The sequence below is a fragment of the Amblyomma americanum genome, chromosome 1 (genome assembly GCF_052857255.1).
Source record: "Amblyomma americanum isolate KBUSLIRL-KWMA chromosome 1, ASM5285725v1, whole genome shotgun sequence".
In the NCBI taxonomy this organism is placed as follows: domain Eukaryota; kingdom Metazoa; phylum Arthropoda; class Arachnida; order Ixodida; family Ixodidae; genus Amblyomma; species Amblyomma americanum.
The window spans coordinates 86,784,571-86,810,392 of record NC_135497.1 but is presented as its reverse complement, the minus strand read 5'-3'; the positions used below and the strand labels follow the sequence as shown (position 1 = coordinate 86,810,392).

Genomic DNA, 25,822 nt, shown 5'->3' with positions numbered 1-25,822 from the left:
ACTGCAGAAAACTGTTTCGCTTCTCGCGCCATTTCGCTACGTATAGCCTCTACCACAACGACCTCTGCTGCAAGCAACGTTTTTAGATATTTTAAAGTCATAAAACATTAAAAAAATTAACCATAAATTTGAACAGTAAACCTGCCGTAATGTTTATTTTGCATCACAACTTTAATCAAACAACAAAAATCAAAACCGAAAGTTATTGTTACTTTCTGTTATTAACGTCGCGTAAATACTTATAAATATTTAATTTATCATAGCACACAGTTTAGTTACTCAGTAAAAATATTCCTTACTTTTTATTTGACTTGGTTGTTATTATTTATTTTTGTTAGTTTTCTTCACTTAGATTGAGTTTGAGAGTATATTCACATTTCTCACACGTACCGTCGTTCGTCGCTTCATGGCAATGTAACAGTGGCTGTTGAGCTGCACCTTTAAATTATAGACATTCATACGTAGTATCCTTGTCATGAAAAATGCGTTGTAACGTTGTGAGCATATTTAACAAACTCATAGGCGTTGTTTTGTTCTTGGTGAGTACCATTTCATCAAACAGGTGTGCTTTTACAGGCGTATTTTCATGTTGAGTATTCTTCTGGTTTATTGTGACTGTTATGCTGTTCCTCTTTTCCTGTGCCACGGTTGTACACGTGTTACTTGCGTTGGCATATCTACCGAGGCGCCTTCGTGATCCCTGTAAAGCCCTTTCAAGGCGGACGAGTGTAAAATGCCGGTACACGTTGCACCTGTATACACGACAATAGCGGACGTGTTGGCCCTTTCATTCCCTTGACTGATGAACTGTTTGCCAGAATCTGTTTTCGCCAACATTCGTTTTGCGATTCGCCGGTTTTGAGTATTACTTGCCTCGTAGTCGCCTCGTAGTTCATGAAATGAACCGTATCAGGGACATCGGTCACGAAACACCTTCGTTAGTTTGGCTGGTGCTTTGCCGCATCAACCGGCCGTATCCATGCTAATTGGAAAGACGTCAGGATCAAGTCATTTCATTCCTGCGTGTTCCGCCACTTACGACGTCGTTCTGTGAATCGGAGGCCATGGATTGACGACTTGATGGGTCTTCATTGCGCTGTTCTGGTGAAAGTCTTTCCATGGGATATTTTTTCCTTTTTCTTTTTTTCTAATTCGTGCGAGACGGCGGAAAGCGGTTCGACAACTTTGGAGCTTGTAGAAAAAAAGAGAAAATGGCTTGACGTTGTAAGCGGCGCGCTGAAAACAACGAATTGACCGTTATATTATTGACTGTGCAGTTTCTCCGAAACGCTGGTTTCGCTCGAACTTGCCCTGCCAATTACCTCGGAAGTATCACTGAAAGAGTGCATTTATTGTGCTCTTCTAGAGGCAAACCTTGATTAAGATGAAACAAGAATCGACAGTTTGTCAGTCCATTTGTGCAAGTGACAGAAATTTGTAGCTAGCACTGCAAGTTAAATCTGCATGGTTTTTGATGCAGGCGGCGTGTTATGCTATGCCTTTATTTTTCTGAAAATGACGAATGACTAGCCATTATTAGACAGCAGCAACATAAAACTTTACGCTGGGCTTCCTATAGCACAGCTGGAAGCGACGTGTGCACAGGTGTTGATTAGGAATCCACCAATGCAAGACATACGCGTCTGCTGACGTTGCAGACTCCCACGTGTATGTGCTGCCTTGAATTATTCAATCTACACAGCCTTTGTTGCGGGATTGCGCACATCTTGCTGAAGGTGACCTGGGTCTGTTAAACACTTGTAGTCATCATATGTGTAGATTTGCACTGACCTGTGCTAAGCATATTTCCTGAGTGAGATGAATAAAGTTGTAGTGTCCTGGTTTTTCTCGTAAAGGCGTAACTGAAGCTGATGTTTCAAGTTTTCGCATGTTTTTGTAACGGTAGTAGAGAAATAAAACTGCAGTGCGACTTAAGTTTGGTGTACTTTAGCGTTGCATTTTGAGGGAAGACAGAACAACACCATCAATTTTTTGTTAGCAAAATTCATTCTGTGGCCCTTCCTTGGTATGTCGATGTTTGTGTGGCGAAAGGCGCATTGATTACTGAGAAAGTGATTATGAAAAGTTTCCCTCCACTCTATTCAAACTCGTCATGTCCGCTCTGAAAAGGACTCTGTGATCACTTATTTGAATTAAATGGTGGTATAGCCTAGCCTCTTGAATCTGCACCAGAAAAACTGCCAGCGCACCACTGTTTACTTGTGAAATTGGCCAGCGGTGGTGACACACATTTCTTTTTTGCCCTTTTCTAACATTTAAAAGGTCTGTTTTCAGTGAAAGAACTGTCCTTCTCATTAGAATACAGTAATTTGACAATACAAGCCAGTTTCAGTTTGTCATCAGTGTCCCTTTAAATTCCTTCCTGCTTCTCTTAACACTCGCATCAGGTGCACACAGAGTGCACCTTCTGTTTTCCTGGTGAAATAGTGATCCTTATTGAACTACTCCCTGCATTTTTCATTGAAGTAAACATTTTGATGTTTTTTTTTATCTGTAAACATGAAACAACTTGCTGGACTACATACATTCTTTACTGAAGTGCATGTTCATTAATAATGGAATACCACGGTATTCCTTTGTTGCTCTTTCTTCAGGAGCATTTGACATCGCTGAGCTCTGCAAAAATTTGGTATCTGCCGCCTTTGTGTTTGCACTTGATTAAAGGTAGCTTCTAGCCTTGCTAAGCAAGGCTACATGTAATGCAGGCACATAGCCAGGAATTTTTTTCGGGAGGGGCCCAAGGTAATTTTCGAGCTGGGGGGGTTGCTGGAAGCTGGCTGAGCACTGCCAAGAGAGAATGGGGGGGGGGGGGCTTACATATGTAGTGTTTAAAAACAACTTGTGCCAAATTAGCAGGGTTTGCCAGGTGGCCTGGCAAGAGGCTGCTACCGCTTTATAAAATGGTGAGGGGCATGCAAGAGCATGTCAGAAGACATGACTGGCCAGTTAGCAATGCTTGTCATATCTTCCGTCTTTTCTGCCTGTTACAGCTCGCTTTGTTTAGTTAAAAGTCTGTGTTTCATGTGTTTTCAAGCTAAGCTTAATGGGCTACAGCTTGAAGGAGAAACGAGAAAAAAATTTTAGATTGCATGAAAAAGGTACATTCATGGTGCCTAGGTTTGGTTACTTTTACCAGTTTTAATTACTGTCTTGTGAAGCTTTCAGGTGGCAATGAATTGCTGCCAGTAACCTGAAATGGGCTCGGGCTGGGCATGTAGTGCAAAGGCAAGATAACCACTGGTCCTTAAAGGTAACAGTGGATCCCAAGAGAAGGCAAGCGTAGCAGGAGGCGGCAGAAAGTTAGGTGGGTGTATGAGATTAAGAAGTTTGTGGGGATACGGTGGCCGCAGCTGGCAAAGAGCAGGTTTAATTGGAGAGACATGGGAGAGGCCTTTGCCTTGCGGTGGGCATAGTCAGGCTGATGGTGATGATGAAGACCTGACTCTCTTACATTTATAACAGTGATAGCTTTAATTTGTTTGCATTGTTCCCAAGGGCTCTGAGGTTAAAAAAATGCATATGTTATGCCTTAAGGAGCATGATGGAATCATTGCTTTTACGAGACTGTTCACTTCGTCTAAGGGTAATTGAATTTCATGTGTGAAATATATAAGCAGTGTTCAGTAATTTTTGTCTCCTGTGCTGCATGGCGTTGCCTTAAACTGAAGGATGTTGCTTTCAAGTGAAAGTTTGGAATATCCTCTTTCGCAGAAGCTAATCACTTTTCGATGTAGCCCCGCCAGGAGTGCATTAGTCTCGGCCTGCCGTAGTAAGAGAATGCGGGTGGCTGTTTTCCTCGCCCACCTTGCAGCCTTGACCTTGCACCATTAGACTTTTGCAGCATGTCTCTCACGGCAAAAGAACCTTTGTGTCTGATGCAAATCTCACCGATGCAATGTGCACTGCATGCCATCAACGTTCAACCTCATTCTGCTGTAGCAGCATGTGGAGACTACAGTACACAAGTGGCAGAAGTGCGGTGCTACTGGTGGTCACTATATCAAAAAGTGGTGTGCTCTTGGGAGAGAGAACATTCCAATCTTTTATTTGAATGTAAATTCTTTCAGTTTTATCACATAATAAAAGGAAGCATCCGCCCCAGGAGGCAGAACTAATTGTGCTCCTCTTGTTTAAATGTAGGGAGGTGAGGTAGAGGTGTTTGTAATTGTGTCCCTCGCACATCATCATGGTGTCTTTGCTTCAGATTAGATTACAGTTTAAAGAACTTTGAAGCACCTTTAATAAACGTGGTTTAAATCTTTCGCTACAAGTGGAACAATACAGATCCACGTTGACACAAAAAATTATGAATTAAGTTAGAGGGAAGCAGTGGTATTATTATGCATGTACAGCAGCTGCAAACATTTTCATGCGCTTTCAGATCATATTCATATCGCAAATTCACTCTTAGCTTGCTTCACTGAAATTTATTTCTCTGTTCAGGTCTGTTTGTAGTCAAAGAGATACATTAGGTTATAGCGTTTTAAAGTATCTTAAAATAGTGCCGCAGGAATTGTGATCCTGATGCGACCAACATTTTGAGCCACTGATGAATCACGAGTGTAAAACTAAGCTACTTAGCTGTTTTCTGTCAGTCGTACTTTAGTAGGAGCAATCTGAGTAGAAATGAAACAGTCTCAGTTAAGGGCGTATTTTAGGGGGGGGGGGGAGGCAACACATTTTGCATAAGAAAATCGTGCTGACTCATATTTTTTTTCACACAACAAGTCCAAGAATAATGGGACTGCCTCTTCCAAGGCTGAACCTTAAGTTATGCTCCTGTTCTGATCTTAGCAGGGCTGCTAGGCCAGCAAGCTCGCTTGCACTTATGAAGACCCCTCAGAAACAGTTGCGCACCTCAATACATGATTGGGTGTTTCATTCTTTTTGCCGTTTCAGTTCCTTTCAAGAACAAAACAAGCCTCTGCTGAAAGTGTGGTAGCTCTAACCTCTTCCAATTTTGATGAGCATGTCGGTATGTTTATCAAACACTTGGTTTTTGTTCATTTTAAATTCTCTCCTGTTTACCACATTGTTTCACATTTTTTGCATTGTTCGATTTCAGGAAAGTATGAACTAGTCTTTCTTAATTTTTATGCTGACTGGTGCCGATTCAGCCAGATATTAGCTCCAGTATTTGAAGAAGCAGCGAAGAATGTCCACGAGCTAACCAAGGTTTGTCTATGTTCAGATTGCTTTATTTTGACCAAAAGCATTTCACTACAGGAAAGACTGCCTTTGAATAGTACATGTCTGTGACAACAGAAGATTGCCGAAATGTAGTGGTTATTCCGGTGCGTGAGGTACATCGTTAAAGGGTACATTGCTACAGCTTGTGCCGTTTGAGTTTGAGGTTTTTGGCCACATGCCGAGAAGTTAAGTAAAAGGATTTTTTATACATGGGAAAGGTATATTGCAGGTTAAACTTGCAATAGCAGATACTGTGAAAAATGCTAGTAAACCTTGTCTGCTGACTTTTACAGATTATATGTTTTTCACAAAAGGCACTTCCAGACTGTTTTCAGTCTGTATATTTTTTGCCATGCTGCATGGCACAGTGGTTGGTGGTTCAGGAGCAGTATTGAGAACACTAAAAGCTCAACACAGGCTTTCATGTGACAAACTGTTGAATTTGGCGAAATATTGTGATCAGCATCTGCTTCTGTGAGAAAGATGAATGAGTTGAGTGTTGGAAAGTGTTGGTTACATGTTATGTTTCTGTTGAAAGTTGAGTGAGACTGAATCTTTCAACCTTCCCGTACTGTGGAAGGGAGCTTATGGGCAGCAGTGTAAGTAATGTCAACAACCAAAACCGGTGCCTTTTGGTGGGTAACATTTGGCTGCCACTCCATCCTCCGCCCCCTAGAGGGCCCACGCCTAGCTTAAACTCACCGGCATAAATTCTCCATAAATGACATGTTCTCGTTGGCCAGCAGTAAACAAGCCAGTGTCCATTCTCATTGAATAAGCCATTGCTGATGCTTATTTTCCCTGGCAGGGAGCTGAAAGGCCAGGAGTTGTAATTGCTTTCTTTGGGGAGGTGAAGTTGTTAAAACACGATGATTTTAAAAACTTTCGTACCATAGTAGCGATTTATGATTTTCCCCCTTAAGAGCAAGGACAATCACTTCGACCACCATCACATGTAGAATATGAGCACAATGGCCAGCTTCAGTTCAGGTATCGATAATAAACATTGCACCCTGAATTCTGGCATTGCTCCCCTTTTGAACAACCTATTTGTCACCCAACTGCTAGTGGCACCTTCATCAATATGATTCTTAGTACCAGGTACACTTGCTCATTCGAGATATCGCTGCATTCTATTTGTTTCAGGAGCCCAACAAAGTGCTTTTTGGAAAAGTGGACTGTGACAGGGAAAGTATGTGCAACTATTGTTAACTTTAATACTGTGTGTTGTTTTTGCTCGGTAAATCTTTGAGCTGTTAGTACATTCCATGGCATGTCAGCATAATTGTTGGCCCTCGTTTCCATCTTGTCTGGTATTGCAGTGTCGCCAATAATTACTGTGAATTTTTCAAGTATTCTTGCATTCAAGACCATATTGATATTCAGAAATCATGCATTTCAGTACTCATGCATGGCAACCAGAGTGTTTTTAAAAAAATCCAACAGTTATGTGTTACTATGTTTAAGTTTCCGTGAAGCATAACCTTACTACTTGCTGCACTTCTTTGTTTAGTGCTTGTGACAGGCATGTTTTGGATGGATTTTAGTGACAAAATTGTGTTGCAATGAAAAACCTCTCTTTGGATTCTTGTCTTACAGCATCTATCGCAGCAAAGCACCGGATTACAAAGTATCCCACATTGAAACTAGTGCGAAATGGCATGGTCATGAAACGAGAGTATCGGGGACAGCGTTCTGCTGAGGCTATGAAGAACTATATTCTTGAAATGCTGAAGGATCAAGTCGTGGAAGTACCGCATGAAGCAGAGGCACAGCATGTGGAGGTAAGAAGACCTGCTCTTCATTGCATTTTTCTCTTGTTGCCTTTTTTTTGCGTATCAAGCTCTTTTGGTGTCTGTTGCTTCTGTTCAAAGGCTCTTGTTAATACTAAAACGCTGCTTCTTTAGGCTGAAATCTACAGCGTTGGGCTGTTCAACTGGCTCAGCTTATGCTGAAGTTCTGATGCCATACCTGGAAGAGTGTAATGCTTAATTGTCTAGTGGCTGTGAGCAAAAACATAACTATGGTTCAGCTGGTACAGTCATTAGCCAATGCACACAGACCATGTTGCACTTCACCAGGGTTACAGGGTGTGTAGATGACCCCCTTGGAAGCTTGGAAAGTGAAATCTGTCCATTTCCTGCTTTTCAAATGGCTGATAGGAGGCCATGTTGCCTGCATTCTTAAAATAGTCTGGAAATTTAGTTTATAACCTTAAAGGACTATAGATACTTAATTTTTATTGTATGTTTTCTTCTCTTTAATAATGCACAAGACTTTAATATGCAGGGATCACCACTATTCACTTACAGTCTCTGAATAATTTCTAAGGACCGAACTTCAATATATTTATGCGTTTTTAAGGAGAGACGCTGGTCTTGAAATGGTAAAAAAAAAATTGGTTTTTCAAAAATGGCATATTCTGGTTCAGTATACTCTTAGGTACCAAGTACCTACCTACAAAGTTTCAAGGTCTAATTCGACCTCCAGCTACTAAAAAATTGATATATTTGACGACTCGGAAGTGTCGAAATAGCGATTTCAGAGCAAAATGTAACACAACTTTGTGCCCGTTGCTTCCGTGAAGGCGTCCTCGATAGCTGTCGCCTTGGTTTTGTTCGAAAGCTGGTACTATCCCCTACATCCTTACATCCTCATATTATTCACCCCACATATCTTGAACTCAAAGGGGATCGTGAAATTGTTCGATATTTTGATAATTCGAGATGTCAAAAATCACAATAGATGACCCTAACTGTAACATAGAACAAAGAATACATTGCACCCACGATAGTGATGCGCTTCTTCCAGCGATGCCCGCTGGCGTGCTGGCAGTGCACGCTTGCTAGGAGTTTGTAGGCCTATAAAATCTTTCGCATCCACACCATATTGGACGGCTCTTTGGAACTAGCCACTGCCTTTTATAAGATGTCTGATCTTGTTACCAGTACACTATAGAAAAAAATACTGTCTCATTAAAATTGAGGTACAGCGTGTTTCTGCAACACCTTTGGCAGCAAAGTGAATGAAGGACGCCAAACAAGGTCAATCGCTAGGGTTTAAATAGGTTGGCTTCACCGCAAGACTACAAAGCAGCATGGCATATGAGTACAGGAGATTGAACGCTACCCTCAAGTACACCCCATGTTCACCTCATCATGCACTTCCACAGTGCTAGCACTGCTAGCAGGTGTTCAAGACTGTGCAGCTGACCCATCTCTGCGCGCGAAAAGGGATTGAAGAGTGTCGTTGGGAGAGGCACCACTTGCAGGGACGCGGCGTGCAGTTGATATATCGAACGACGCGCAAGATTGTAGTTTGATATAATGCACTAGTTTCCTGTACTCTTACACGGAATTTTCCAGGGGATTATTTGTGCGTTTGATCCCGCCAATAACTCTAAATATAGGGTTTCGATGTGTCCGGACTCGACTGTGTTATGAAATCTTATGAGAACATCCGCATTCCACTATTTGTTCAGGCCTCCACAACGACCTCCGAATGGTTGGCACACACGCCTCGAATGGGAATTCTTCCACTTAGGGTTTTTTTGCCAACATGACCTCTGTCACACGGGCATTTCGAAGGCCCTCGAACCGATAGTCTCTCGACTCAAAGGCGATCGAGCGCTGCTACACAGGCAGTTTCAATCAATGGCCATTGAGTCAATAGTCTATCGAGTCAACGGAGAAGCGCAAAAATTCATCGAGATTTCGAGGGCCTTCGAGTGCTGTCCAAGGTTGCTAACGTTGTTTCGACTGACGCCAACGCTCACTTTCATACACTATACATTCACGGTACAAAAGCACGAGCAAGCATTATTTGCTTCAACTTTAATGCAGGAAGTCTGTTCAATAATTTTAAAATTGTATTAGTCTGGGTTTAAGCGCATTAATTTTTACGTTGCGGTCTTTGCGTTGCTTGCGTACGTAGCGTTGACTACATGGTGGCGCCCTGCCCGCCCGCTTCACAGCAATAACAGCTTCGTCGCTAATCCCTTAAAGCAATACCCTGTTCTAAACTGTTGTATTTTCGCCTTTGATTTGCCCATTCTTACACTCACATAAAGTTTCAAGAGACAAATAGCTTTCGTTTTTCTGACATGAAGGTGATTTTCCAGATGTTAAGCCTGACGAAGCTTCGACGCAGTTCGACTGGCTTGGTTTTGACTCGTCTTGTATTAGAGTGGCTACAGCAGCATCTGCATCTGTCCGTAGATGGCACTAGAGCAATGCGCGGCGTCCGACGCGTACGTGGAACTAAAAGGGTTTTAAACGACATGCGTGTATTCGTGTATTTCAGCATTTAGTATATATTTATAAAATATTTTTATTTGCACAAAGTCCAAAGTAGCAATTGTGGTGCCACACAAGCTTGGCGTGAGACACGAGAACCATTTCAATGACCATTGAGATTTGCCGTGCAGCAGCGCCACAACTCCTTCGAGTTCGATGGCGATTGAGAATCTCGAGGGCCCTCGACTCAATGGGCATTGAAACTGGCCATGTGACAAGAGTATTACTTACGGAAGTTTTCGTTATGTTTTCATGGTGCAATATTTATTAATCATACCATTGAATTCAGAATGAGCTAACTGTGAAGCTATGCTATTATTTTATGACTGATTCGAGCGTGTCAAATTTATTGAACAATAATGTCACCTTATTATACTTCGTAATTATGGTGCTTCAACATAACAGCTTTTTTGTATGATGATGTACCTCAATAACAATATAATTAGCACAGCTCTGCATGGAAGGTCCTTGGCTACAGCTCCATTTCTATTGGAACCTAGAAATATTGCGGGAAAGTTTCTTAATGACCCAAAAGAAATTACGTAATTCGGCTTTGGTTATTCTCTCATAATATGGGAACTAATTATATTTCTGAAAACAGGTGGAAGAAATACATGTACTCTTTTCATTACACTATCACTGATAATAAAACTTATCATTTTTAAGACCCGCATCTCCTCTTAATATATATAAGCTCACTATCCAGACGCTGGACAGGATGGAAAAGCACAGAGGCCATTGGAGCCCGTGTATTTTTGCCGCATGAAAATGAGTGATAAGAAGAAATCCTCGACTGCCCCAACCAGATCTTTCCTTTCCTGTATTTTCAGTGGAGGACACCAGCAAAAGGCAGTGCGAAATACTAAATGTCTGAATGGTTCTCCTTTTTTCTATATTTTTTTTTCTCTGGCTTCTTGCTTTAAAGTAACAAGGGACCTAGTTGATACGCCTTATGCTTTTCTGTACTACAGGAATGGCTGTGGGAAAAAAAAAAAAACTCTTCTGCAGCTTGCACTACATTGAAATCCGCATTTAGTCAGCTGACTGAGTACAGCGATGCACTAACAGTTCTTAGGATGTGAGCGATTGTAGTAGGAGATGCATCATTCCACCATGACGTGCCATCATGAGTCTCGTGGACTATTAGGTGAACCAAACTGCATCACATTGTCTTTAAGATAATGGCAACTAGGAAAATGCTTTTGTAGTTCGCAAGATTTTGTCTAATTTCAACTTCATTGCTCACCATGTATGTGCAGAAGCAGGTGTTTTTACTGAACACTTTTTTTCTTCACAATTCGTTATTACGGATGACTTGACTTGCTTTATGGACTATTTTGCCTAGGTACCGAAGTGGCCATATAAACAAGGCACGACTGTAATCGTTATATGTGCTAGACTAGTTAAGCACATTTTTTTAAAGTTGTGCAAGTTTGCTTGGTTAAAATTTTTACGTATTCTGAATCATATGAACTGCACCTTGAACGGGGTTTTATATGTCTACTATATACTTGATAATATTAGCTGATGTCAGCATTTGGCATCCTTCTGGTAAATATCAGTGGGTGTGCCCTGGATATGGGAAAGAACTACAGATCTTCAGTGTCAGAGAGTTTCTTGTATATGTTTCAGGAAAAGAAACCAGCACTGCTTGGCTATTTCGCTGGCAAGGATACCGAAGCATACACAACATTCCGCCGGGTGGCTTCAGACTTGCGAGACGACTGCAACTTTTACTTTGTGTCCAGGTTTGGTAACTTTTGTTGGTTATTTTGGTAGCCTATTGGTGTTTCATTGAGTTTACAACACTGTTGCCATTACAAACAGAGTTTACATGTAAATTTACTTTTGGATGGGGTGCTAAAAGACTAGTAAATAAAGGTGAATAAACTGAAAATATGAGCATTTGTAGATGTGCATGCTATTGGCCTTTTGCCTTGCCTGAGCCTCCTAACTCAGATCAACATGATAATCTGTATCAACTCACACACTGTTTTCGTTTTTTGGATTACTCGGGAGCGGCAATAGGTGAAACACTAAAACTGCCGCGAAATTTACTTTGCAAATTTTACTGTTGCAAAGTGAAAGTGCAAAAGATTAAACAAGTGGTCAAGTATATCTCGGATCCCCATTTTTTTCTTCCTTAATTTAAAGGGACTCTGAAACATTTTCCTAAGAGAGCACATGAACTCGCTTAGTCACTGCATTGTGTTGTCATGAACACCTGAGCTAAATAATACACTTCTACACGTAGCAGAGAACCCACAATCACGCATGAAAGTTGGAGAGCCCTTTCCGGCGACCTTTTCTTGCTTGTACCTTCCTCTGTTGCACCGCTCCTGCATATACCAATTCTGAGATAGCTTTTGGTTAGATTCTCTCAGACGTCAAGCAGCTAGCATGACCGCGGCCAATAAGCGGCATAGCTGTGGCGGCTTCAGGAAGCTCCGCCTTTGCTGGTGGGGCCGGCAGAGGAGCACTGACTTTGCAGCATGCAAAAAGAGACGAGAGGAGAGGGAAAGGCCCGAAGACGCTGAAATTAAAATTTTGAGTACAGATATCTCAGCTTCTACAAAGCACTTAAAAAAAATTCTTGCTGGACACTATTCGTGAAGTAACGTAGTTTAACATCATTGGCATACCACAACTTTATTAGAGCCCCTTTCAGAGCCCCTTTAAAGCTATTGTTAAGCAGTTTGTAGATGTGATAATTGCTAATAAAACAGACATCATCGTAACATGTGATAGTGTGACCACAAGGTACTGTCACCACTGATATTTACAGCTTTTGGATTTTTATTCCTGCTGCATGAGACTTTGCAGTATGTTTGAAGCGTTCCCAGAAATGTTTGGCGAGGTATATTGGTGAAGTGACTGTATTGTCTTTTGTTGTTTCTGCACAGCATTGTGTCAACTTTTTCTGTCCCTCTGAATTCAGTGCTCACAGCGCGTGCTTGTTTTTGCTTCAGAAAGAAGTGCTTGGGTTAATGTGGGCTGAGATATGTTGGTAGTATTTACTTTTTTGTTTGTAAAATTTATTTGCTGGTGCCAGTTCTGTGGGTTCTGACTGCCACAACACGTACCACGTAAAGTTTTTGCTTGTGTTGTTAAGATGCTCATATTCATTTGTTTCAACAGCAAATAACTGAAAAAAGAAATGTTTTTCATTGTCATTGCAGGCCTGCAGGAAACACCAATGACACCACACCAGATTCGATACACTTCAAACCACCGCGGTCAAAGGTGGGAGACTGCTTGTTGACGTGGTTACAGAGGACCGTGGAAATATATTTCACGGCGACTTTTTGTCTGCACCTATAGAATACACGCTGCTCAGTATTCCTTGCTTCAGGCTTTCAACCGGGACAACCAGGTGCTAATTTGAGAAATTTTAGCACTATCCTGGGACCCTTTGCCCAGGTGTGCAGTGAGGTGAACAGGTATATCCCCAGTTTCTGTGCCATGTTTTCTTAGGCAGCAGTCAAAGAAGGGTGCTGTATCCTAAGTGTTGAGCCTTCTTGGCTGATTGCCCACAAGGAGAGCTAAACAAGGCCCAAGGCCTTTGCCCTCTCTGCAGCTCCTTCAAGCACACCCTGTATGACTGCTCACAGGTCACATGACTCATGGGTATGTCTACCTCCCACAGGGTCTCATGTCCTGCATGTTAAACTGACTCTGTGATGTACTCAGTCAAGCATAGCAGTACTCAAAGCATGTCAGCCGCTTCTTTGCACCTTCTAGTTTTGGGTTTGGTTCAGAGAATTTTTAAGCCTTGTTTATTGGAAGTTCATTGGGCTGCAAGAAATTTTCTGATTAGATGTGGTCTTGAATTACTTGTAGATTTAGAATGGTAAAAGCAAGCGCAGAACTTTGCTTTATTATAAGCAAGTAACCGTTATGTGCGGCGTGATTTGATCCCGGCCTAATTTTGTAGTTGGTGGTACCTGTGGTCATGTTTCATGTTAAGCCAACAGCACACTCCATTTTGGACATGATGAAGGGAAGAATGGTGTAGCATCAAGTAACGAGAACAGCAGGAGAGCGCACACTCGCAAGTGCCAACCTTAGAGCGGATACAGAATCCAAGAGTGCGTGCTTGACATTCAGCGTTGTCAGTCAGGGAAACGAGGAAACACGGATTTGAGCATTCAAGATTGAAAGAGCCTGATGTACTAGAAATGTGATTAAGAACTTCTTAACTCAATGTACATCGTCATTATGGTGCGAAATTTTAGAAGGGTTGAAACCATTCCCGTACAGCAAAGACCTTGCGGGACGTAAAACCGCCGCCGTACATATATACGGCTAAAAACCCTCAAAGGGTTAATAGTCAACGCACTCCAGCAGCTGCATAATGGACATGCATGTTGCTGCCATGTAGCTCAGAAATGGCCTGTTTTTAACAGCTGTCCAGACAACTCTTACAGTGGCATTAAATTTGCATGAGAAAGTGAGGCATGATTTTCACGTACTATACTGGCTTACTCAGTGGTCAGAAATCAGACATGCCTGAAGGTGCTTGTGCCTGCACATATGCAAACATTGCAAATGATATACCCTACCCTTAGTGGCTGACTTGGATGTTTTCTTTAGTTGCATATGTTCAGTTAAGTACTATAGCAGATATTAGCTGGTGTGAATTCATAACTTGTCTTTGTATTGGGTCAAAACCTTTTTAACACCCTTTCCTGGCATGGTACAGTAAACAACATGTGCATGCAGTGCATTTTGATTGTCTGCAAAAATGTGGAGAAGTAAAGCAGTGCAAAAGTTTGGTGCTTTCCTTCCTCTTTTCTTTTTCGGGATATATAATTTCGATATTAAAAGGCTAATGCATATCTAAAGCTATGCCTACCTAGGAAGCTAAGCATTCAGTTTTCTCAAAAACACAGCTCTTCAAGTTACATATCCTTCATATAACTGTTCGATGCTCCAGACACCATCAGGAATCTGCAGGTGTTTAGGTGAAAATTTTGGTTACCTGCCAGTTGCAACACTTGAGCATATTAATACATTTCCTTCAATGAACTTCAGTGAATGTTCACACTTTATTTATATTTGCTTGAATTGCAAATTGCGTTGCTGCTCGTTGGAAAAGCTTTATTCATTTCAAGTTCCTTGAGGGTATTTCAGACAAATTAATTATTAAAGCTTTGTGGACGAGCAGTAACACCGTACTTTGCTGACTACTGAGTTGCATAGAATGACGTGCGGGAACTTTCTCTGCTGGCATTGCAACCAGTGGGTAACCAAATTCTGGCAGCCGGCATTGGCTCCAATAATTGCAAGCCCGTACGGGCTCCTTTTATAGCAGCAGCCAGTCATTAAACATCGGACACAGCTTAGCTGAGATTAGCACCCTGAAAAATTTACGTGCAGTTCAGCAATGTTTTGTGCTTTGCTTATACTTTTTATTATTCCCCTTTATTAGATTATTTCTTACAGCCCAGTGGGCTTCGAATTGTTTAATGAAGTTTGTGCTATCACAGCTTTGTTTAAAAAGAGCAGGTTTTGAGCTTGTTAACTGGTTGATAATGCATTAGCCCTTTACATGGCTGCCACAAGCAAAGTAATTATGCTGCCTGCTGCAGGCAGCGACGTAGGTTTGTGACACTTGATAATGCCATGCTATGCAAATAGATGGGGGGGGGGGGGGGGGGGGGGGGGGTAGGGCTTTCATCTTGTGTTTGTCATCTTAGACAGGCTTGGGGTCTTTCGTATGTGCCACTTCTTTGCTTGAGCATGTTAAAAGTACAGGGAGAGCTTTAGCTCATTACATTAGATTAAAAATGTTTACTTTGAGCAATGGCCACTTATCGGAAAAGTCCATGCATTGGTCGCACATTTAGGAGAACTGACCTTGTTTGCAATTTGTCAAACTGCAAGATTCTGCTGTTCTATCTGTCTGCTGCATGAAGAGCCTGGAATGACAGTATTGTGCTTGCAGCAGTGCCTGTGGTGTTGATATGCTGCTTTTGGTCAGTGGTTTGCCAACAGGCGTTTAGCACACGGCTTATTGTTATGGCTATAGTGATTGACAAAACATTGCGACATAAATTTTTGTTGCTATCTATTATGAACAAAAAACATAAAAGTGTACTTGCTTGGAGATGCCATGCTGTTTAATATTTAGTTGTTTTCTGTTTAGTTGTGCTGTTCGAGCTAGCACCACAGCTGTCATTGCATGGTGGATGAGGTGCTAGCGGTTGTGTGCACCTGTACGAGCCAGAAGTTGATGACAGTAATGCGTCCGTTTTAGGTATGAGGCCACTTTTTCCGGAAAAAAATTTTTAATAGCACATAAAACCATAAAATTTGTTGTATGTCTCAAGAAGGATGTTGTTTTTCCTAATCAAAGTGTTGAAACAGAAGAAAAAAAAAATTATTTTAAAACATACTAAATATACATCTGACGCTAGTAGTTGTAGCTTTAATTTAATTTATCTCAAGTCAAATTGCTTTTCCTGTTATACACATGAAGACAAGGCCTGTGTAGTGAAATGTCGTTAATTCGACCCCATTAATTTGGTCATTCAGATAATTCAAACCAGGAGTGCAGTCCCGGCTTATGTGAGTGTAAATCTATGGCATTAGATGCTTGTTATTTCGGACATGGGTGGGCTCGCACCGGTTAATTCGAACATTCCAATGGGGGTTACATCGAGGTACGACCCACGCAGCCAGCGATTATCCAAATAGACCTCCTCAAACCTGAATTGCATGAAACAGTAGTGCCCGCGCACCTCAGGCGAGTGCACTATGGTACGCAGAACAACGATCGCAAGTCGCCCATTGCTGAAATTTAGCTCAGCCTTATAGTTTAGGTTTCGCTTTTCCTAATTTCACGCCATCCCGTGGCTGCTGTCGGGTGCGCGCATCGGTCGGTCGCGCCATTTGGCATGCTGCTTGGCAGATCACTTGTAATTTATTTTGGGATGGTGTCATGCCGTTCTAACGCCTATGCATAATTCGCTCGCTTGCACCTATGTGTTTCTTCCCTTCTTCCAATACTACGCTGAAACGCACTATTCACAGTCCGTGCAGTGAAGCATCCTCGAAACGTGACAGGGCCATTTGTGAAAAGGCTCCACGGCTACTGCGTCGTACTGCGAAAAGGGCGGCGGAGGCCTTTACGATTTTGGAACAATGTTTTGGCTTTCCTGGCTGTGTTTGGAAAGCGAAACATTTGACAAAACCACGGAAAAACGTCGTTGCTTGGTTTTCATCTCAAATGTAGATAAGCATCGTTCTGGCATTCATTGGATAAAATTTCTGGGGTGCAAATGGTTTTCGGCAGTTTTCTGAGGGCTGTTCGATAATTATAAAATTTTTTCTGTTTCATTGAACGTTGAACTAACGTGATTTTACTGTAGTGGAATAACCAAAAACAACGATTTTGCATTGGCATCTTCTGAGAAAAAATGCAGTAGTAAGAAAACAAATTGTGTGATTTTAGTTAACGTGATTCATTACACAGCTAGATACATAAAAAGTACATACATACAAAGTTTCAATAACAAATCTTGTACTGGGATAAAGTTAGGATTTCTCGAAGAAGATTACGAATAACTACAAAAGCCATAAACCAATGTCTAGGACAGTTAAAATCCACTATTTTTGTAACTCAGCTCCTCCTTACTCTTGCTTTGCCTTATTTTTCTTGTGTGGCAGCTCACCTTTTTTTCCTTGTGCTTTTTGCGGCATCAGTAGACCGAAAGGAAGGTTTCCAGATACACTGTTGATCACCTGTCAGGCAACTTTCTGTGTGTACTGACGAGGTTTGATTCCAATGTGCTTCAAAGCATGTAGCTTACCTTTGTTACCATTATTGAAATGATACATGCCATCATACAAACCAATAACTAATAATGCAAAAATTAGGTTTTTATTTGGTTGGCAAACATTTAATTTCAGTTTTGAGCGATTTGCAGGAGTTTACAAATTTGGCTTTAGCTTTGTAACGATGTCAATTAGAAACATAATTTTTGTTGCAGGTCAATCAGGAATGAATTTGCATTTTGAGGAAACAAAATTTTAAGATTTGAATTTCATCAAAAATATTGCATTAAAAGTGGCCTCATACCTTAGAGTGCTGAGCTGAGCTGTTCCTTTTGCTTGCTACCTCAAAACTAGGTTTCGATTTTCTTTTTCCTCACTACGCCTGCCCATCTCCACAGTGATATGTGTAGCACTCCAAACTTGTATGGCGGTCATAGTGAAATGGTGATGTCGCCAAAAGTATACTTGCTAATAGGCCAGCTAGCCTTGAAGGGGACAGTTGCTGCAATTCTTCTTACCTTGTGCTCTTACCCGCCGTGCTTGATTAGACTAATGGCTGTGGTGTTCGGCTTCCGAGTCCAAGGTCAGGAATCTAATCCTGGCTTTGGTAGCTGCATTTTGATGGAAGCAAAATGCTGAAGTGTCCGTGGGCTGCGCGATGTCAGCGCACATTAAAGAACACCAGGCTCTGTGCATTAATCTGGAGCCCTCCAATATGGTGTCTCATGTAACCCATGTGCTTTGGGAAGTTCAATTCCCTATAACATTAGCATACCTTTTGATCTTGTGTGCAGTTTGGTGAGAAGCACGAAACCTACCCATCATTGCCCCATCTTTTCGATGAACTGAAGAAGTGGGCTGGAGAGAAGTGCATCCCATTAGTGCGTGAGATCACATTTGAGAACGCAGAGGTAAGCAAGCATGCATTTAGTGCCACCCTTTGTCCTATGTGGGTATGCCAAATTGTGCTTCATTCGGGGGCTGTGCAGGAGCTGACAGAGGAAGGCCTGCCATTCCTTATCCTGTTCCACCACCCTGACGACAAGGAGAGCGCTGAACTCTACACAAAAGTTGTTCATGAACAACTCAAAAATGACAAACGTAGGAACATTTCTTAATGTCTCTTTCTTCAAGTGCATAGTGTGTGTTGTTCAGTTTTGTGAAATTTTCTATTCTGTGCTCTTAGGCATCATGTATGTTTCTTTTGTTAAAACAGCGATATATAGAAACGATTTTCATGTCAAATGGGGGGCCATAGTATAGGGAAAGTACTATGTGATGTGAAATTAGGGAAGTTAGGTGCAGAGAGCCTAATGTACATTTTGCTTCTGTTGTACACCTAAATACAGTAAAGAGTAAATTTAATACAGGTGTTTGGAATGAAATCACCTTCAAAAGAACTCTAAGGGAAAACATGAAGGAAAGATAAAGGCGAAGAGGTTATTTCTGTGCAAGAAAATTACTTTGTAGTGGAGAAAGCTGCAGTCTTCAGTTACATTCTTCCTTTGAATACCTTTCCAATGCCTGTGTCATTTCTGGCATAGCCTCCACTGCTTAGACTGAATATGAAGCAAAACAAGTCTGCGGAGGGAGGCCGTAGGAGTTAAGCCACAAGAGCAGTGTAAATCAAAACAGGAGCCCATACTGTGCTGTGCTTCTCATGGAGACGTTGTCAAATTGGACCCTCTTGCTGCCTTCGGAAATGAAGTTATTTGCTTTGAGGTCCCTCCGCTTGACTTGCTTCTCGTGACAGTGCCCCTAGGTGAAACAGCAGAATTCTTATTTCAGTGTTTCAGATGAAAGTGCCAGCCCCATTAGTTTTGATAATGTACTAGTACATAGTGGCAGCCTCGAAATTGTAGAAGCAATCGTATAGCCGCAAAGAGTGAGGCTCGTTTTTGAGTCAGTGTTTGCTTGGCTGAACCACGACAGTTGCCACACATTTTGCTAGATTTTACGTTAGAAACACTAGGCAAGGCTGCATTAAGTGTACTGCTACTGAAAACGATACTTTTCATGTCACAAAAAGGATTATGCGCTGATCATCCCACCATGGAGGAAGATTAGCATTGGAGCTGAGGAGCACTTATTCTTCTTGATTTGTAAGTGCAATGCACTTGCCTGTCGTGAGATGAAGGGGAGGTTGATATTGTAGTGCTATTAGGAAGTGGTTAAAGAATATTCTGCACCAGCCAGTCTTAGGTGTTGAAATATGTGTCGCAAGGTACATGTACTGGAATTTCAAATTTGCATCATAGCGGGTCACTTTTCCGTAATTTTCTGTCTTATTTTGAGAGTGGACAGAGCAGGTAGGTGCTTCACATCTACCTTTCCTGGATTCTGACCTACAGATCCAGCTTCCGTGTCTACTGTGATGCAAAGCACCATTGTTGTCGCCCGTGATTTGATTTGGTGTTACATTCGCAAACCAATACTGGTTTCTCATCAGTAGGGCTGGCAGCCCCGCCTGCATTAGCTGCAGGTGTGACGATACAATGAACACATACTTGTGTGTGCTCTGCATTTAGCGCTGAGAATAGCTATGCTATGCACCGCACCATTGTGATCCTGCTGACGGGGATGGAGATCCTCATAAAGTGGCTGCAGTGATTTTGGCTCTAAAGGCCTGTCAGGCACTGTTCTAGTTCTTGTGGGCATTGTGTATGTGCAGTAGGTGATGACTTTACCATATACAAAGTCTTTACTGCCTAAAATGGATGAGAGGGATGAATTTATTGAAAAAGGTTGACTCGAGGCCTGACTAAGGTAAGGGAGGTGGGGCAGGGCTAGGTGTGGCCCACTGGGGAGGCCTCTCATGTGAAGCTGCACAGTAAGCCAGCATCTCTTTCGTGGTTTGCGGCCGAATCCAGTTCTCATATAATGTCACTCGTGGGGCAATGCTTGTCACGCACTTCTGGAATTTCTCACATTCCCACTCAAGGTGCTGCAAATTCGGGGTCATTTAACTGCCCCACACGTAGAGCACTGCCCTGAAGGTGGTGACTGCGGGTTGACAGGGTCATTGCGTTGCTGTCACCACTTCCATAATGGGACTGTCATCTATTATGGTACAGTCGGTTCTTGCCTTCTTGATAAAAATGTGAGCTCCTTGGGGCAGCCCTTTGAGCAAAAGATATGCATCTCAAAGGTTCGAGGACAGCTCTTTTCGGCATGTGACTCTCCACTCATAACTCGGCCCTCTTCCTTCCTCCAGTCCAGTGCAGGGTAGCAAACTGGCACATCGGCCGCGGCGGCCGTGTTTAGGTGGTGGCGAAACTCAAAAGGCGCTTGTGTGCGATGCTGTGTCAGTGCATGTTAAAGACCCCCAGGTGGTCTAAATTAATTCAGGGCTCTCCTCTACAGCATCCCTCATAGCCCATTGGGTGTTAAACCGCATAATTTATCATTTACAGCTTCTTTTTTTTTCAGTGTCGTATTAAAAAATTGGTAGATTATAATATCTACTAGTGTGCGCCTATATTCCTTACCACAGAAAGCATTGCATTTTGCAAATTTCGATTTGGATTATCTGAGCACTTTAAATTTATTATCAGTAGTACATGGCATTGCAAACATGCACAGTGACTATTCCTTCCCTAATGGCTGATAGGGAGCGATATCTACACCAGCGGCTGGCAGAAAGCTCAAAGCACCACACCCAAAGCAGGAGCTTACTTTTGTGGCCTGTGATGAAATGTTTTTGCTTTGTGCCTGGCTAGATGCGCCTTTCTGCTTTTTGGATTTAACTTGCCTACCTTCGGTGTACTGGCCTCTGCAGATACCATCAACCCTCTCATTGCGGATGGAGTGAAGTTTGCCCACCCCTTGCAGCACTTGGGCAAAACAGTTAAGGATCTGCCACTCATTGCCATTGACAGCTTCAGACACATGTATCGCTTCCCGGACTTCTCTCACCTCAAGTGAGTAGTTGCAGTGGGGGATTGTTTGCATTTTTCAATGTCTTTACAGGACTTCTAAAAGTATACTGGTGTGGAAGTGCAGTATTAGTGTTAGGTTTGGGCATTTGGTCCGATAACTTTCTCATTAATGGATGAGTGAATTGCAATAATCTCTTTTTAGCAGTAGATCTGTCGAAGAAATGTGACCGAAGCAGGACAAGCATGTTAATAAGTTCAAGTGACCCACCCTTAGTTGCTGCAGGATAGCAAGTACGATCATTATGAACTGGAAGCTTGTTTAGGAAATTGATAAAAACTGCAATGCTGCAGCAGCAATCCGGGACATCATGTTTTCATTGTCTGAGTGGGTCATGTTCAGGAAATACGATTGTAAAAACTGCAAGGCTACAGTAGCAGTCTGGGAGATAATCTTTTCGTTGCCTGAATTAACTTTTAACTTTGAAATATGCTCAGTTGTAAGAACAAACTCGCATGAACCACTGTGTTCCAGTGAGATATTTCATAGTCTGTATGTTGCCTGCATAGATGATATAAGTAGAACCTAATCAGTTCAGTAATTCAGACTGCTGCAAGAGGTCCGCCAGATGCCATGCGAGTCTATGGCTTCGCGAGCTCATTTATTTGGATGCCCCAGGGCTGTCATTGGTTAATTCAGACAGACTCCTGAAGTGGTGCCATGGTGAAGTGTCACCTACACGACAAGTGATTGTCCAAATATCTGTCCCTAGGCTTGAACTGCGTATTATTGTTTCCCGTGCGCCTCTCACATACGCGCAATGGCAGGTGTATTTATGATCGGCAGGCCCCTGTAGATAGGTCAGTCAAGAGAGAGAGAATCTGACTGCATAGTTTCATTTTCTGAGCTTTACCGCCAACCTGCAGTGACGGCGGCTTGTGTCGCGCTAAGCCAGCCAGCAAAGCTGATAGCTACATGCTGTTTAGAATGATGATTGAGTTGTCGCATCTTTCTTTGTTTCCTTTTAAAGGTTTCTTGTCTCTCCGGCACCAGTGCACGCTTCTCTTGCTTTTGTCCGCATGGTGTTATCGTTCTTCCCAGTGCACTGAACTCTGCATTCGTCAACTGGTGTTCACCATTTGTGCGATAGAGCCTCCTTACGTGTGAAGCTCCGGTGCTACTGCGTCGGACATTTAAAAAAGCTGCAGGGGCCGTTGCTATTATGAAGCACTTCTGCTTTGCGCACTGTCGATAGTGTGAATTAAAGCATTTAACAGAACAATAGAAAAGCGTCGTCGCGCAGTTTTCATCTTAAGAGATGACCATTGCCCGGGCTTTTTGTCAAATAAATTTTACTTCCATGTGTTAGGAGGTGCTAGTCGATAATTTAACATTTGGATAATCCGGACGTTTTTTCCACTTCCTTGAAATCCGAATTAATGAGGTTTTACTATAGTTTATCCGTCAGTTTGCTTTGCATCCTGTACCCAAGTATGTAGATCTATACATGAGCTGGAGCTGTCCTGACTGTGAAAGCAAGCTCCAGAAAGGCTAGCATGCAGCTGCAATTTGGATGCAAGTATGAAAGCTAATTCTGTGCAGTGAGTCTCTTTGTAACTAAGCTTTACAAGCATTGCAAAGGGATGACAGCAGCCTTCACATTTTTTTGTCTGTTTTGGCCATTTGCAGGATTCCTGGAAAGCTTAAGTCTTTTGTAGATGATCTATATTCTGGGAAACTTCACCGTGAATTCCATTATGGCCCAGATCCCACAGTAGGAGGTGCAGAAACTGAATCTCAGGTATGTACCAACAAAATGCTCACTTTTCAAAAGTTCTGAATAGTGGTAGATGGTGGAATTTGCAGTCAGGTAGGTGTTAGAGTGATGTTTGTGATGTAGCTTTGTAGCTGGTTCATTCAAAAGACAAGGTGAGTGTGCCAAGATCTCTCAAAAGAGAGATCCTCTTAAAAGCATCATTAGAAGCTGAACGCATTACCGCTTTTGGAAGTTTTGCATGAAAGACCACAAGTGTAAAGATTTCAGAAGTGGTAATTAGTATTGGTCGTGAGCTTAATTAACCACTACTTTCCTCTTACGAACACAGCCCAAAGAGTACCTCGGGATTTGGTTGCCACAGGAAAGTTTGTTCTGTTGAATTGCAACGTATAACATCTTCATTCTGAGTAGGCAAGGGTAGTGAAATGAGGTGCTTGTTAAGACAGAGAGAGGAAGCCAACAGTCATTGAAACCAGAGAAAGCACAAATAAAATGTTTTTATTTTTATTAGTGATGTTGATCAATGAGCAATTAGTAGCATGATTATTTTTTACCCGAGAGATAATTTACTAGAAAATAGAAGAAAAAACAAGCACATGCTGCCGGTGGGATCTGAACCCATGACTTCCAGAATTTTGTGTACAGTGCTCTACCAACTGAACTGCAGCTGTCCATTCTTCTACTTTTGAGTGTACTTGTGCTGCATGTAGGCTAACCTTGAGAGCATTCACCCAACCATAACAGCAGACGTGGAACGCCCTGTAATGCTGCAAGTTCCATGTTCTCACAGATCTCCACGGAGAACACTTGGACCGAAAGAATGGACTAGGCGACAGGTGTACCCACACAGACGCAAATTTAATACACCCTGCAATACACACACTAGCACACAAAACTAACACAAAACACAGACTATCAATACACTCGACCCGGTAACACTGCTACCAGCGTCTACTACTAGCGTTCTACTGTTAGTGGTCGGCATTCATGCTCACGGTTGGTTCGGTGCGGCTGCGGCGTAGTATGGGTCCAATAGCCGACGTCGAGGTTGCGTTCGACGTGCTTTGGCTGGCATCGCTGGCGGCATCGTTGGCTGCGTCATACAAGCGCCCGTGGAGTTGATGCCGGTGTTGTTGGCGTTGGGGCACCACCCGGATGGATGGCAACAGCGCTGGAGACACCCCTGGCCGTAGCAGGTGGTAGCGTCCTCAGTTAACTCCCCGGAACGGGTTCAGGAACGGCAGGAATTCTACGATGCGAAGCCGTAGAATGCGAGCTCTCCGGAGCAGTAGCCGGCGTCGCTCTTTTCCAGCCGAAGCGTCCCTGACCCGCCGGAGCCTCCGCTTCTCTGTTCTTCCCTCCCGTGCCTCGCTCTCCCTTGCCCTTTTATAGCCTTGGCGTTAGTCCACGTAATCCTTGTCGTTGTCTTCTCCTTCTTCTCTTCTCCACTTCACCAATCATCTCTTCCCACCTCACTGAATACTTTTTCATCTTCTTTAGTCTTTGGTTAATCCACGTCAACCTTATCACCATCCTCTTCTTCAAACCTCTTTCCTTCATGCTTTTATTTCGGACTCCCTATTATATGTGACACATGTAAAACATTATCGAATGGCAAGGGTGGCAGCTGTGCGACAACCTTCTTAATGCTGCCCATGGCAGAACTGCGGCCCTCAAACCGTTGAGCGGGCAAGATTAAGGAGGAATGAGGGGCTCGTTATGGCATACATATAGTGTGGCATTGTTCCTCCTTTTTGAAAAGGTATTGACCCGATGATTCAAGGAGAGGCGTAGCCATGTTAGTTTTGAACAGAGTCCCTGGTGCTGCTCTTGGCTGGAAAAATCTTAGTGGACATGGTTGGGATTTATTCTGGCAGTATGTACGATTTCGGATGTCGCCTGTGTCCTGGAGCAGCGAACAGTTCCTTGCAGGAGCTCTTTGTAATAGAAGTCACTTAGTTTTCACAGTACCTCGTATGGGCCGATGTATAACAGAAGCTTCTCGGAGAAACCACGGAAGCAGATTGAGCTCCAAATTCGCACTTAATCACCAGGCTCGTAAATTTCTTCCCCGTGATGAAGGTTGTAGCGCTGAGCATCACGTTCTTGCTCTACACGTGTTCACTGTCGAGATAGCTGGCGGGTGGCCTTCGTGTGCCAAACAAATTTTTCAGCATCAACAGCGGAGGGTATCCAACATCTGGCAGTATTATTTGCGTCCAGTATGGTCACATATTCGGGACCATGCACCAAGCAAAATGACGTGAAGTGCATCGCCTCTTGAAACATAGTACAACTCGGACCATTTATAATGTAACCACACATAAATGCGGGACTGCATTATATGCGGCTTTTTGTGGCAGCCGCTTCTCTTCCTATAGAATTCAGTGTACTGGCGCATCACCGTATATGCGGCAGCGCGTAACTGGAGATTGCGTATAGTGTGGTTTCTGGAAAGCCTGCCGGCCTGAGTACCGTGCGGGCCTGTGGGTACCGGCAGGTGCGACGAGCGTGCTTCCCAGATTGCACAAGAATGGGGCAACAGGCAAGGCGGGTGAGCATTGTCAGCTAAATTGTCAGCGTGGTTCAAGGCAAAGCAGAAGGCAGGAGAGGATAAAAAAAAAGTCGCAAAGCAGGCGTTTTTCCTCTCGCTCTCCGATGCGCCTCTGTTGGGCACACTGATTGGACAAAACTTGAAAGCACGTGATGGCACGGCCAGACTGGAGCAGGTTGGAGTAGCGGCGGCGGCGAGCCCATGGCATGACACTGCAAGTTCTGCTGGTACCACGCGTACATGCGGCGTCATCTTGTCACGCCTAAGCCCATGAGCGAGATATGTGTCATCGTGTGTAGCAAAAACTTGACAGCCTAGGCGAGTCAGCTG

General features: G+C 42.9%; 1 protein-coding gene across 1 annotated transcript in view; it reads left to right on the top strand.

The window, feature by feature from the left end:
- The first annotated feature begins 364 nt into the window (after positions 1-364).
- The window catches only part of ERp44 (Endoplasmic reticulum protein 44), a 33,707-nt gene continuing 8,249 nt past the window's right edge, over positions 365-25,822 (top strand). Inside the window, exons 1-11 of the mRNA XM_077646086.1 lie at positions 365-539; positions 4,921-4,996; positions 5,087-5,196; positions 6,358-6,403; positions 6,811-6,995; positions 11,139-11,254; positions 12,686-12,749; positions 18,080-18,196; positions 18,275-18,386; positions 21,064-21,205; positions 22,851-22,962. Coding sequence (XP_077502212.1) covers positions 483-539; positions 4,921-4,996; positions 5,087-5,196; positions 6,358-6,403; positions 6,811-6,995; positions 11,139-11,254; positions 12,686-12,749; positions 18,080-18,196; positions 18,275-18,386; positions 21,064-21,205; positions 22,851-22,962 — 1,137 coding nt within the window. The 5' untranslated portion in view covers positions 365-482. The remainder of the gene's footprint in view (positions 540-4,920; positions 4,997-5,086; positions 5,197-6,357; positions 6,404-6,810; positions 6,996-11,138; positions 11,255-12,685; positions 12,750-18,079; positions 18,197-18,274; positions 18,387-21,063; positions 21,206-22,850; positions 22,963-25,822) is intronic.